At 46.3% G+C, this 14,027-nt stretch overlaps 2 protein-coding genes across 2 annotated transcripts in view; one reads left to right on the top strand and one right to left on the bottom strand.

The window, feature by feature from the left end:
- The window catches only part of DHX37 (DEAH-box helicase 37), a 31,162-nt gene extending 26,877 nt beyond the window's left edge, over window positions 1-4,285 (bottom strand). Inside the window, exons 1-2 of the mRNA XM_040250592.1 lie at window positions 4,044-4,285; window positions 891-1,060 (exon numbers count right to left, since the gene is read on the bottom strand). Of these exons, the coding sequence (XP_040106526.1) occupies window positions 891-1,060; window positions 4,044-4,149 (276 nt within the window). The 5' untranslated portion in view covers window positions 4,150-4,285. The remainder of the gene's footprint in view (window positions 1-890; window positions 1,061-4,043) is intronic.
- Window positions 4,286-8,233: 3,948 nt separating this feature from the next.
- Window positions 8,234-14,027, top strand: part of LOC120871007 (BRI3 binding protein) — a 25,666-nt gene continuing 19,872 nt past the window's right edge. Inside the window, exon 1 of the mRNA XM_040250591.1 lies at window positions 8,234-8,586. Within this exon, the coding sequence (XP_040106525.1) occupies window positions 8,386-8,586 (201 nt within the window). The 5' untranslated portion in view covers window positions 8,234-8,385. The remainder of the gene's footprint in view (window positions 8,587-14,027) is intronic.

Raw genomic sequence — 14,027 nt, 5'->3', positions numbered from 1 at the left:
CCCAGCTGGTGGTCATTTGTCAGAACAGCCAAAGAAACAGTACAGATTGAGGCTGCCTGGGCTTTGATCTATGGGGTAGGAAACCGGCTGGCCATGGAAATGATCGAGGTCGACCATGGGCCCGACAACTGTTGAAGTTGGTGACTGGTACACGGGAGCTCGTGACACTAATGTCTCTACTTTTATATATGCTAGAATTTCTCAATATAAAATTTTCTCCTTAAGAAAATATTAAGTAAAAAAGGTCAAAACGCTCTAGGATAAAGTTTAAAAAATAAAATGAATGCGGGGTGGAGAATAAACAGTAAGCATGTTGATCGACTGACTCCTGGTTCAACAAACATGGTCTCTACAAACCTGAACCCATTCCAGACTGATAGACACCCCAGAAGCATGTCCTCCTTCGAGGGCTGGAAGGTTCTGATTCTTTGTATCCCACAAGGGGCGTTAGTTATATGTGGCTATTTGCATTTAAATTAATTAAAACCAAATCACATTAAAAATTCAATTCCTCTGCGACTTCCCTGGTGGTCCAGGGCTGGACATGCTCCCAATGCAGGGGGCCTGGGTTCGATCCCTGGTCAGGGAACTAGACACCCCCACGCTGCAACCAAAGATCCCGCATTCTGCAACTAAGACCAGGTACAGCCAAATAAATACATTAAAAAAAAAAATCAATCCCTCAATCTGACTGGCCACATCTCAACTACTCGACAACCACACATGGCTGGTGACCACCATACTGGATGCTGCAGACAAAGAACTTGTCCTTCATTCCAAAAAGTTCTATCTGATGGTCCTATTGAAGATACCATGTCAGGGGACACAGACCCCTTCCCTCCCCATCCCTCTGCAGTCTGGAGGACTGAGTGCAGGCACAGCATGCATACCTGGCTCTTCTTCTCCTTCTGGTCTAAGATTCTCTGCAGCATCTTCCGTTCTTTCTTGGTCAGGGGCTTCTTCTCCTTCTTGGACAAGGGAGGGGCTTTGGTCTTTTTCTTCTTCTTCCCGGGAAGGACAAGAGCGTTGCTTGCATCAACTCCTTTCAACGTGTCCTTATCTGAAAAGATATGCTCTCCTGACCCACAGCCCTGGAGGCTAGAGAGCAAGGATGCCTAGGGTCTCAAGATGCTATCTTAATGCTGTTTTCCTCCGGGGCGGCCCTTCTGCCCTCGGCGCGAGCCATCCAAGCACCTGCACAGGGATGGAGGCCCGCCACACCTTCACTACACTGTCCATCCAGCATCTGCCACAGGTCACCCTCCGCCATGTGTCAGGGTACCTCCATCCTTGTGTTTTGGGAAGACAGAAGGAGGTAGAGCAAGGAGGGAATAAACTACACCAGTGCCTTCCTCCCAGTAGGGTCCTGCTTTCAGAGAGTCTGTGAGATCAAAACCACTTTTACAATAACTCTAAAAGATACTTTCTTCCGGGTGTACAGTGGACTAAGTACTGAGCTTGTATTATATCTAGTTTTAAATGTCGGCATTTTAGGGAATTCCCTAGTGGCCCAATGGTTAAGAAACCATGCTTTCACTGCAAGGGGTACAAATCCATTCCTGGTTGAGGAACTAAAATCCCAAGTCACAACTAAGCTCATGTGCTGCAGCTGCTGAGCCCACGTGTCACAACAAGAGAAGACTGTGCTACAGTAAAGACCCACTGAAGCCAAAAATCAATCAAAAGCAAAAAAAAACCCCACCCCCCTAAACCCCTGTTTTAATTTCTAATATGATACATTTTGATAGAACTCACATTAACAAAAGCACTTTGGGGTCTTCAATGTTTAAGAACGTTAAAAATGTCCTTAGAGGAAAAAATTTGAGAACCAATGTGTCATAGGAAGAAAAAAGGGGGGATATGCTAAAAATAAAAATAAGAAAGAGGGTAACAACATTGGATCAGTGATCAGAGAAGGCTCTTTGCAGAAGGCAAGCTGTTTTATAATCTTATAAGGTCCCTCTGGCCCCTAAAAGTCTCAAGGATAAATGGAGATGTCTTGTTCTAGGGTGAGAAACTTTTCCCAAATCTTTGGGTCTAAAAGACCTCAGGCTCCTCTGTGCTCACTTCACTGTCAGTCTATTTCACCTTCTGAGCTGTCACTGCTGTTACAACGAACGATGCCCATCACAGGACAGGTCAGTAAAGACACAGCCTGTCTTTACTTTTCAAAGCATTCTCAGTTACAAATATATTCTCCCAAAACACCACCCCCATGTAACGGCTGGACCCATGTGACAGCTGAGAAAACTGAGGCACAGAGATGGCAGGTGAGTTACTTCAACTCCCAGCCAATCCCTGCAACTTCTGAGGAGGGAATTCAGACTCCAGATTCCCACCCTGACAATCTTTCCCATAACTTCACTGCCTTCAGGGTTCAAGAGGATAGTGTGGAAGAGGAGGCTGGTTAGTGGGTGAAGAGAAGTATGCTTCCCCACTGGGCTCGGTTCTCCCTCCCTCCACCTCCAGAACCTAGCCTCACTCTTCCCTAATGCCTAAATCAGCTTGAGCTTCAGGGATCCTATACAAGCAGCCAGATGAGTTTAACTTTGGAGTGTGTTCAGTTTCAAGGGCCAGCAAGACAACTGAACTCACTCAATAACTTCATCCTCAACTCTCCTGCGAAACTGGACCCATCAAGGTCACTGATGGCCTCCCTGGTGTTACTTCCATGGGTCTTTCTCTCCCTCCCTGACCCCATAGCAACACGACACAAATGGTGGGTCTTCTTCATGGTCCCTGGACAACCACACTCCCAAGGGTCTCCTCCCACCTCACTGGGCTAAACTTACTGCTCAGTGAGAGCTGATCCAGTCTTTAGACTTAAATAAATATCATCTATACACAGTGATGATTCCAAACTGCTATCTCCCCTGGACTTGCCTCTTCTAAGCATCTGAGTCAATAGCTGCCTAACTATCCCTCTACTTGGATATCTAACAGGGCCCCCAAAACACTCATATCTAAAACCAAGCTCTTGGCCTCTTCCCAAGCGGGCCCCTCCCCGCCTTCTCCAGCTTCCAGCCACTGGACCCCACACCTGGGATTCATTCTTGACATCTTTGTTCTTGTGCAGTCAGCCAGCAAATCCTATCAGCTCCATCTTCCAAATACATCTTGAATTCAACCACCTCTCACATTCTCAGCTGCTGCTGTCCTGGACCAAGCATCAACTCTTGCCCTACTGACTGTACTCAGCAGCCTCCTATCCAATCGACTGCTCTTCCTCAACACAGCACCAGAGTGATGCTGTTAAAACCTAAGCCCATGCCTTGTTCCTCCTCTGCTCTAAACCCTGCAAGTCCACTGTCCTCACCATGACCCACCAGGTCCTACCCATCCTGCCCCCACTTAATATTTCATCTCCACTCAGTCATTCTGATGGCCCTCAGGTCTTAAGGATTCAATGCTTTCTCAATGGGGCCTTCCCCGTCTACCGCACGAAACTTTGCAACCCACCAAACACCTCTTGTACTTTACCTGTTTAGTATGAATGTATGCAAAACATTCTATATATTCTGTTTTTCTTTACTTGTCTCTTCCCAAAAGCATATAAACTGTGCACGACAGGAATTTTTTTCCACCTTAATCTCATCTTCTGTTACTCTCCTAGACTGGCACACCAGTCTTCCCTAACAAAACGAAGGGGTCTTAGCAGAAATGTCAAGCAGCCTGGAGCTAAACAGACAGATCTGGGCTGAAAAATACAAACTTAAAGGTCGCTGCTAGGCAGGTTATAATCGATGCCATTAAATTTGAATGGAATTACCTTATTTTCTTGTCCAAATTCCCCACGTTGCTATACTACGACCACACTGGAAAGAAACTCCAGGTATTGTTCCAAACTCAGTTAAAACGAAAATTGTCATTATTCCCCCTTTCTTTGGATCATCTGAGGTGGGGGGCCTCTCTCCGGGGGCCTTCCGAAGTCGCAGAAGCAGGACACAGTCCGAGCGTCCTTCAACTCCCCTGGCCAGCCCTGGTCCCAAGACCCTGGTTGGTCTCTCACCCGAAACCCAGCCCCTTGTCCAGGGCCTTCTTACCCTCCAGTTCCAGCCGCACGGGGGGCGGCTCGGGAGGACCTTTAGAGGTGCCGGGGGCCGCCTGCTGGCGCCCCTTGATGTTGTACCTCCGGCGCAGCTTCCCCATGGCGCCCGAATTCCTGCTCCTGCAGGTAGGGTAGCAAGACCCGCGCACTTCTAAGCCCAACCCACGTGGGCTCCCACCAAGGTTCAGGACGGAAAACTTCCGGGCTACGCTCTCGCGAGAGCTGGTACTACCAGAACTCCTGCGGGCGGGGCTAGAGGCGGGGTCACTTTGAAAAGGAAGGCCGGTGGGGGCGGAGCGAGGCGGGGCCAAGTTAGGGAGGGGCGGGGCCTGAGGTGCCCAAGAGTCTTCTGTTTAAGCCCAGGGCTGTTCGCAGGAATGTGGTTTGAACCTCTAAATCTGAATTATCTACTAATATTAATTTGGGAACGAGAGTGTTTTGTCGGCTTTAAAAATATAACCTACTCCTAATACAGTCTTCTTCCCTCTTTTTTTTAGCTTATCTGTACTTTCTGATATTCTTACAAGCAACATTATTTGTGTAGTAAAAAAGGCATTAAATATTTTCATTACAAAGACAGAAAAAGTAAAAGAAGGCATCAATTAGACAACTTTGCATTTTCATGACCACATCACATTTCTGCACTGCACTCGGAAATATTGTATTTTCTGAATTCTGTAATTATTTTGTGAATAGAACAGCTATACTGTGTCTTCACTAACTCAACATTCAAAAAACTAAGATCATGGCATCCAATCCCATCACTTCATGGCAAATAGATGGGGAAAAAACGGGAAGAGTGACAGACTTTATTTTCTCGGGCTCCAAAATCACTGCAGATGATGACTGCAGTCCTGAAATTAAAAGATCCTTGCTTCTTGGAAGAAAAGTTATGACCAGCCTAGGCAGCATATTAAAAAGCAGAGACATTACTTTGCCGACAGAGGTCCATATAGTCAACGCTATGGTTTTTCCAGTAGTCATGTATGGATGTGAGAGTTGGACCATAAAGAAAGCTGAGCACCGAAAGGAGAAGACTCTTGAAAATCCCTTGAACTGCAAGGAGATCAAACCAGTCAATCCTAAAGGAAATCAGTCCTGAATATTCATTGGAAGGACTGATGCTGAAGCTCAAGCTCCAATACTTTGGCCACCTGATGTGAAGAATTGACTCATTGAAAAAGACCCTAATGCTGAGAAAGATTGAAGACAGGAGAAGGGGACGCCAGAGGATGAGATGGTTGGATGGAATCACCGACTCAATGGACATGAGTTTGAGCAAGCTTTGGGAGTTGGTGATGGACAGATAGGCCTGGTGTGGTGCAGTCCATGGGGTCGTGAAGAGTCAGACACGACTGAGTGAACTGAACTGATTGTGTCTCCATTTTTTTCTATTAAAAGCATAAATGCTGCTGCTACTGCTGCTAAGTCGCTTCAGTTGTGTCCGACTCTGTGCGACCCCATAGACAGCCTCCTACCAGGCTCTCCTGTCCCTGGGATTCTCCAGGTAAGACTACTGGAGTGGGTTGCCATTTCCTTCTCCAATGCAGGAAAGTGAAAAGTGAAAGGGAAGTTGCTCAGTCATGTCTGACTTTTAGCGACCTCATGGACTATATATAGCCCACCAGGCTCCTCCGTCCATGGGATTTTCCAGGCAAGAGTACTGGAGTGGGGTGCCATTGCCTTCTCCGAAAAGCATAAATGGTTAAGGGTAAATAAATTATATCATCAAAAAAAAAGTGAAGGTGCTAGAAATTATTTTAGAATTTTAGAGAGGATATTTTCAAGAGTTAAAGTCATTGCCCCAGGAAAGGCATTTGAATAATCCAGAACAGAAGCTTGCTGCCAATTAGGTAAGTAACAGTTGTCGAAGGTAAGAATGAATGATAACTGTGATTAATCTGGACAAGCTCCCCTCTTCTTCAGAAAAGCAAAAACAAATCCCCACAAACACATAGGTGGAGAATGAAAGGATTTTGATAGCATACATATGAACATTCTTTTAATTAGTTAAAAATGATTTTTGGGGAAAAGTTACAATGAGCAAATCAAACGTGTTTTCATGGGTTTTATTGCTTAGGATAATAGCAGATTACAGTTTCTTCTTTAAATATGCTTATTTAAGTAAATAAAAAGTTACTATTAGGTAGGTAATAGTACATTCTCTTATATTTGCTTCTAAAATATTATATACCAAAGGATTACCTCCAGAAGATATAAAGAACATTCATGGCACCCCACTCCAGTACTCTTGCCTGGAAAATCCCACGGGCAGAGGAGCCTGGTAGGCTGCAGTCCATGGGGTCGCTAGGAGTCCGACACGACTGAGCGACTTCACTTTCACTTTTCACTTTCAAGCATTGGAGAAGGAAATGGCAACCCAATCCAGTGTTCTTGCCTGGAGAATCCCAGGGATGGGGGAGCCCGGTAGGCTGCCGTCTATGGGGTCGCACAGAGTCGGACATGACAGAAGTAACTTAGCAGCGGCATAAAGTAAAAGGAAAAAGGAAACTACACAACAGCATGGATCTCATAAATATGTTGAACAAAAGAAGCCAACCACTAAAGATCATATTTTATGATCCAATTCACATAAGTTCAAAAATAGGCAAAATGAATCCCCTAAATTTTGGAGGGGGCGTAGTGAACAGGAGAGGGCAAAGAAAGCCTTTTGGCAAAACTGATAATGCTCCTTTTCTTGACCTGGGTGCTGGTCACCTTGTGTGTTGTTTAAATTCATAGAGAAGCACCTATGACAGTATTTTTCTGCTTGTATGCCACTCAGTTGTGTCTGACTCTTCACGACCCCATGGACTGTAGCCCACCGGACTCCTCTGTCCATGGAATTCTCCAGGCAAGAGTACTGGAGTGGGTAGCCATTCCCTTCTCCAGGGGATCTTCCCAACACAGGGATTGAACCCTAGTTCTGAATTGCAGGCAGATTCTTTACCACCTGAGCCTCTAGGGTGTCTTGTATACTGTACTTCAATTTTTAAAAGTTTACTTTAAATATTTTTTATGATGATGATGATGAAATATACACCAGTGAATATAGGAAAACCTCACCAGAAATCTAGAAAAATGTAAGTTCGAAACAAGACATAGAGACTTCCTTGGTGGTCTAGTGGCTAAGACTTCATACTTCCAATGCAAAGGGACCTGGGTTTGATTCCTGGTCAGAGAATTGGATCTCATGCTGCAAGTCAGAGTTTGCATGCTATAATAGAAAGATCCTGCCTGCCACAATGAAGACCTGGTGCAGCCAAATAAATGAATAAAGTAAATATTTAAAAAGGTAACTTTTCACTCTGGGTTGACAAAAGTTAAGTTTTATTTTTATATCATTTACTTATTGAAGAAACTAAGGTCGTTTATCCTGTTGAATGTTCCACATTCTGACTTTAGCTTCTGCTGTTTCTAATTTTTTTGCTTCCATCCCCCATGTTTCCTGTAAACCATAAGTTTGATGTGGAGGTCACATCAAGTTAGGGTCCAAAGTGTTTTGGGAAGAATCCATCACACAGGTGGCTTTGGTACTTCTACCACCAAGACTGGTGGGTCCAGGCCCCTCCATTTTCAGTTTCTCCACCAACATGTCACCTTTTCGTTTCAGTCTGTTGATGATCATGGCCTGGATCCATCATTTCACTAAGGGGTGCAAACTTATTTTCTAATCTCTGTCACTCCCTTTTCATTTACTACCTGGATTTCCTAAAAAGAACTTCCCGTTCTCAACTATTTTCTGACTCTGAAATAGAGTTCTTTCAAGAAGGGCAGGAGGGAGTGCTTAATGCTTTTCTTTTAAACATTTCAGAATGAACGAGTAAGCTGGTGCCCCTGCCATCGGCAAAAGCGGCCAATTATTGGATGTTATAAATTCAACGATATGCAAAATATATATAATTCATATTTCCCGATCAATGGTAGTCATTGTTCCTGTTGGGGCTGTTTCACCTTTACAATCTTGGGTTGCTTTTTATAGAAAAGTTTAAGATAAAGTTTTGTTTTGTTTTTTAAAGGAAAGATTTAAAGCCCCCCCAGGTCACAGAGGGCTCGAAAGGGAGGCTGGCGGGGAGATCGGTAACCTCCCAGCTGTCCGGCGCTCCCGCCAGGTCGTCGGCAGGTCCCGAGTCCGGGGGCGGGGCAAGGCGTGGGCAGGGCCGTCGCGCCTTTGCGCGCGGGGCGGGGCAGGTGGCGCGGCGGCGGCGGCGGCGGCGCGCGGGCAGAGGTGCGGCGCGCGGCCCCCTAGCGCGCCAACGCGATCCCCGCCAGAGCCGCGGCGTCCCACCGTGCGGCCCTCGTCCTTCTTCCTGACCCGACATCCCGCCGGCTCCAGGATGGGTGCGCGCGCTTCGGGAGGACCCCGGGCCCGGACAGGGTTCCTGCTGCTGCTGCTGCTCGGGCTGGTGGCCCCGGGCGCGCAGGGGGCGCGGAACCGCGGCGGCACCGAGAAGAACAGCTACCGCCGCACGGTGAACACCTTCTCGCAGAGCGTCAGCAGCCTGTTCGGCGAGGACAACGTGCGCGCAGCTCAGAAGGTGGGCGCTGGGCCCGCGCCCGCGGTCACCTTGCTTCGGCCGCCGCGCACCTGGCGCCCAGGGCCCTCCTGGGCCGTGCGCGGCCTCCGGGGCTGCAGGCCGGCCGGGCTCAGAAAAAGGGAGGCCCGGGTCTGGGGCGGGGGTCCGGGCCTGCCGCCTGTGGCCCGAGCCCGGGCTGGGCCAGCGTCGTGTCTGGGGGCGAGTTCCGGCGCAGGTCTAGTGCGCAGGGCCTCGGCGCGCCCTGTGTTCCATGCGGTACTTCTCCTTGACCCTTGCTCCCAGGGGCACTCGGTCCGGGCCTCCCCTCGGCAGCCCTGACGCCGCCGCGCCTCTCATTCATTCATTCAACACGTTTGAATGAGCGCCTACTGTGAGCCAGGCACCGCGGCGGCTGCCCAGGGGGCGCCCTGCTCGCCGGCGCCCTCTCCCCACGCTAATGCGCTCTCCCCAGCAACCCCGAATTTCCTGTAGCCTTAACGCCGACCCACCTCCCCTGAGCACCTTAGGCCCTCCTCCTTCTGTTTTGAAGATATTTAGGCTTTTTATTACTTACTGTTATTTTTTTAAGAATGAGAGTAATGCAGTCTGCTCCGTTGCTTTGGCAACCTGGCACAGTGACCCGTTTAAGCACCTACTGTGTTCTGGGCCTCTCACTTGGAGCGTTTTATTTACTTTGGAGCTGTTGAGGAGCCCCTGGCCCCTGGGGATGGTGTTGAGCGCTCCGGAGAAGCCCTTTCTCTCCCCGCTCTGCCCTAGGCAGCTGGGTGAGCCACTGGGGGATAAACAGTCCACCGAGCAAGGGGAAGTGAAGAAGGGGGACGGTTGCATGTGGTCAGGCGGTTCCAGGAGTACAGCCCATACTGTTCCTTCTCTTAAGCTCTTTGCTCTGCACCAGCTGTGGGCTTTTGGAGTGGAGAAAAGTTCCACCTCTGACTGGATGGCTTCAGGCAAGTGGCTTCACTTTTTTGAGGCTCAATCTCTTTATTCCTTCAATGGGGATAATAATCATATCCTCTTGTAATTATGAATCGTTGGTCCCTTCTTGGCCCAGAGTCATGGCTGAATCAGTGTCAGATACTGTTAGTTATATCCTGGCCAAGGCTCAAATCTCGGTTGCTTAGCCCTGCTGGCAGTGCTTTCAGGTTTTAAAAAAATGTTTCTGCTGCTTGAGATGAAGGGGAAAGAAAACATTAAACCCCAAATCAGACTGGCTGAATATTCTAATTGGATGAAATGAAATATAGGTTAATTTGTTAGGAAAGCTGTTAACTTCTGACCGCCCTCTCCTGTGGGTGTTCTGAGAGGCTGTAAAGGTTGTGGGTAATGGGGCGGGGGAATATCTCTTTGTAGCTGGCTTCAGAGGGAGAGCACAGAACACCTGAGTGCAGAGAAGTGGCCATCCAGACTGCCTGAGTATGCAGGGTGAATCTACACCTACCTCCTGCTGTGTGCCTTAGCCATTTGAAGGCAGAAATCATTTGTTTTACAGCAAAAAGACCTTCCCTTGTGGCTCAGCTGGTAAAGAATCCACCTGCAATACGGGAGTCCTGGGTTCGATCCCTGGGTTTGGAAGATCCCCTGGAGAAGGGAAAGGCTACCTACTCCAGTATTCTGGCCTGGAGATCCCATGGACTTTTCAGTCCATGCGGTCGCAAAGAGTTGGACACAGCTGAGCTACCTTCACTCACTCACAGCAAAAAGAAGTCTGGCCTTTTTGGGGGAGGGTTAAGCACAAGCCACCATGTCTAGGCTGATTCTATCTGGGAATCTGAGATTCATAGACATGAAATACAAAGTAGATATTTAGGGGTTCAGATGTGGGTTGGTATCGATAAGACATCTGTATTCTGGCAAAGTATCTGAGAATCTTGAAATCAGTATTCCTTTTGAGGTAAATCAAGGTTTGTGCTTTCAATAGAGATGACCATAATACTAACTAATATTTGTTAATAATTGAAACAGATATTTGAAGGGCTCCCCAGATGGCACTGCTAATGCATCTGCTAATGCAGGAGACATGAGCGATCTGGGTTCGATTCCTGGGTCAGTAAGATCTCCTGGGGAAGGGAATGGCAACCCACTCTAGTATTCTTGCCTGGAGAATTCCATGGACAGAGGAGCCTGGCGGGTTACAGTCCATGGGGTCGCATAGAGTCGGAGACAACTGACGCAACTTAGCACGCACATTTGTTTAAAATGCACTTCCTTTTTTCTGGCCAAGCAGCATGAGGGATCTTAGTTCTCCAACCAGAGATCAAACCCATGCCCCCTGCAGTGGAAGTGCAGAGTTTGAACCACTAGGGAAATCCATGCCTTTTTTTTTTTTTTAAGATCATAATTTGGCTTTAATCAGCAATTTGTGAATTGGGCAATATCCCTTCTAGCATATAAGTGCTCCCTGTTCTAAGTTCTTTTATAAATAGAATAACTCACTTCATCCTTAGAACAGGCCTATAAGGTTGGTACTGTTAATATTTCCATTTTACAGATAGGGAAACTGAGGCACAGAGTGGTAAAGTGACTGGCTTCAAGTCAGCCTGGGTGGCAGAGCCAGGATTTGAACCCAGGCACAGTGGGGCTTCCCAAGTGGTGCAGTGGTAAACAATCCACCTATCAATGGAGGAGATGCAGGTTCGATCCCTGGGTCAGGAAGATCCCCTAGGGTAGGAAATGGCAACCCACTCCAGTATTCTTGCCTGGAGAATCCCATGGAAAGAGGAGCCTGGAGGGCTCCAAAGAGTCAGACACAACAGAGTATGCACACACACGTGTACACAGTGGGTCTGGAGTCCACGCTGGTACCTTCACTGCTCTTTTGGTATCACAACCCTCAATCAGTGCAGCATCCAAAATGAAGCTCCCTGACATTTCCTGTGGAGTGTAGCCTAGACCAGCCAGGCTTGGGGAAATTGCTCTGTTAATTATAATTAAAGGAAAACTGAATCTACTAGCAACTATAGTTTTCAACAAGTCAGACCTTCTTAGTGGGTTGTAAAGTTTGAGGGTATTTAATGAGACACTCTATGTTCTATCTAGGAATTGTCTAAAATTAACCCTAGCCCTTCTGGTTCAGAGCCTAGGCCTTGCTCTCCCACAGACTTGGGTTCGAATCCCAGCTCTGCTTCTTACCAGCTCTGTGACCTTGGGCCGATTGCTTGACCTCTGTGTGTCTCCTTTGTGCAAAGGAGATAAATTGGCAGGCTGAATGTGACTAGTCATGGTGTACAGTACCAGGCACTGAATAAGTATTTAGTAAAATGGTAGAAGATATAAGGATTCATCTGGTGTGTTTAGTATAAAGATGTACCCTCATTTAACCAGCTCCTCCCGATGGTCCATGTTTTGTTAGTTTCCGATTGGATTGGATTGCCCACTCCAATGCTGGCTGCAGTAAAGGTTTTTCTATCTAGATTTTTTGGAGCGTGCATATACAAGTTCATCTGTAAATTGTTAGAAAGTCAATTGCTGAGCCAAAGGGTCTGTGCGTTAAAAATTTTTTAATTGAAATATAATTAGTACACTTTTCTGTGTTAAGTATACAGTGAAATGAATTGTCATATACAAAACATGCCCATGGGACCCACACGTCGCACTGGAAATATAGGGGTCCAATCCCCTAGCCCCAAGATAACCTCTCTCCTAACTCTGACAACATAAACTAGCTTTGTCTGCCATGTCCTTTATACACAGTTCCAGTTCATATACATTTTGAGTACTGAGAGACATTACTGAAATGTTCCCCAGTTACACCAGTTTCCATTCCTATCATACATGTGAGGGCTGCTTTCTGATACCTCGCCAACGAGGTGTTAGTAAACTATTTGGTTTTATTATTTTATTGTGAGATAGACGATCTTTTCACTTTTTCGGAGTCCAGTGGCATCTTTACTGGGAACTGATTTTTGTTTTCCTTTGCCATTACTGAAACTGTTAGTCTTTTTCTTTTTAAGAGGCTGGCATTTTTTTTGCTTTGTAAGAAAATATTTTGAGCAGAATAACTTTGACACATTCCAGTCTTTTTTTCCCCCACCAACATTTTAACAGCTTTATTGAGGTGTCATCGACATAGACTGCTCACATTTAAAGTGGGACAAAAGTGTACGTGTTGGTAAATTTTGACATATGGATATACCCCTGACATCATTACCATCATCAAAATGATGTTGTCTGACTTTTTCTTTGAAAAGCTGGAAGAATTGAATAAGTTAACAGTGAGATACTCCACCTGGGATAACCATGTTCTCCCCAAACTGTTTCTTTTTCTCTACAAACACACACACAGTTTTTTTTTTTTTTTGAAAGTAAATTGTGGACATGATGATATTTTCTCCTGCTGCTGCTGCTAAGTCGCTTGAGTCGTGTCCGACTCTGTGCGACCCCATAGACGGCAGCCCACCAGGCTCCTCCGTCCCTGGGATTCTCCGGGCAAGAACACTGGAGTGGGTTGCCATTTCCTTCTCCAATGCGTGAAAGTGAAAAGTGAAAGTGAAGTCACTCAGTTGTGTCTGACTCTTCGAGATCCCATGGACTGTAGCCCACCAGGCTCCTCCGTCCATGGGATTTTCCAGGCAAGAGTATTGTCTCCTACAGAACCATAATACCATGGCCCCTTTGCCCCCAAACTTAAATTTAGTTCAATAACATTTTGTAATATACAGCCCATATTCACATTTCCTTTATAGCTTAAAAAAAAAATACAGCACCCAATCAACAGCTCATTGCATTTGGTTTTAATGCCTCTTTAGTTCCTTTTAATCTGTCAAAGTCCCTTTACCCTTTTGGGAATGGGAGTCGGTGCTTTTATGACAATGATGTTTATGTCTTTTTCTTAACAGCTTTATTGAGCTATAATTCAGATACTATACAATTCATTCACTGAAAGTTCAGTGGCTTTTATTATACTTAGCAGAGTTGTACATCACCACATTCTGTACATTTTACCACATTTCTGTACATCACCACAATCAGTTTTGAACATTTTCATCACTCCTCCCTGCCTTAAAGAAACCCTAAATTTCTTAGTGGTCACCCCATCTCCCCCAACCCCTGGCAGCCCATAATCTTCTTTGTTCTTATGGATTTGCATATGTATTCTGGACATTTCCTGTGAATGGAGTCAGAGAGTAGGTGGTCTTTTGCGTCTTGCTTCTTTCACGCAGCATCGTGTTTTCAAGGTTCATCCATTTTGAAGCTTTTGTCAGTATTTCCTTCCTTCTTAGGGTTTTCCTTTGATCCATTTATCAGTTAATGGGCATTTGGGTTGTTTGCACTTTTTGGCTACTATGAATGGTGCTGCTCTGAACATTCATGTGTAAGTTTTTCCATGAATATATGTTTACTTTGGAGTATGTACCTAGGCATGGAATTTCTGGGCTTCTCTGGTGGCTCAGACGTTAAAGAATCTGCCTGCAATGCGGTAAAGAATCTGCCTGCAATGCGGT

The sequence above is a fragment of the Oryx dammah genome, unplaced genomic scaffold (genome assembly GCF_014754425.2).
Source record: "Oryx dammah isolate SB20612 unplaced genomic scaffold, SCBI_Odam_1.1 HiC_scaffold_12, whole genome shotgun sequence".
Classification (NCBI taxonomy): Eukaryota; Metazoa; Chordata; class Mammalia; order Artiodactyla; family Bovidae; genus Oryx; species Oryx dammah.
This window is presented reverse-complemented; position numbering and strand designations above follow the sequence as displayed.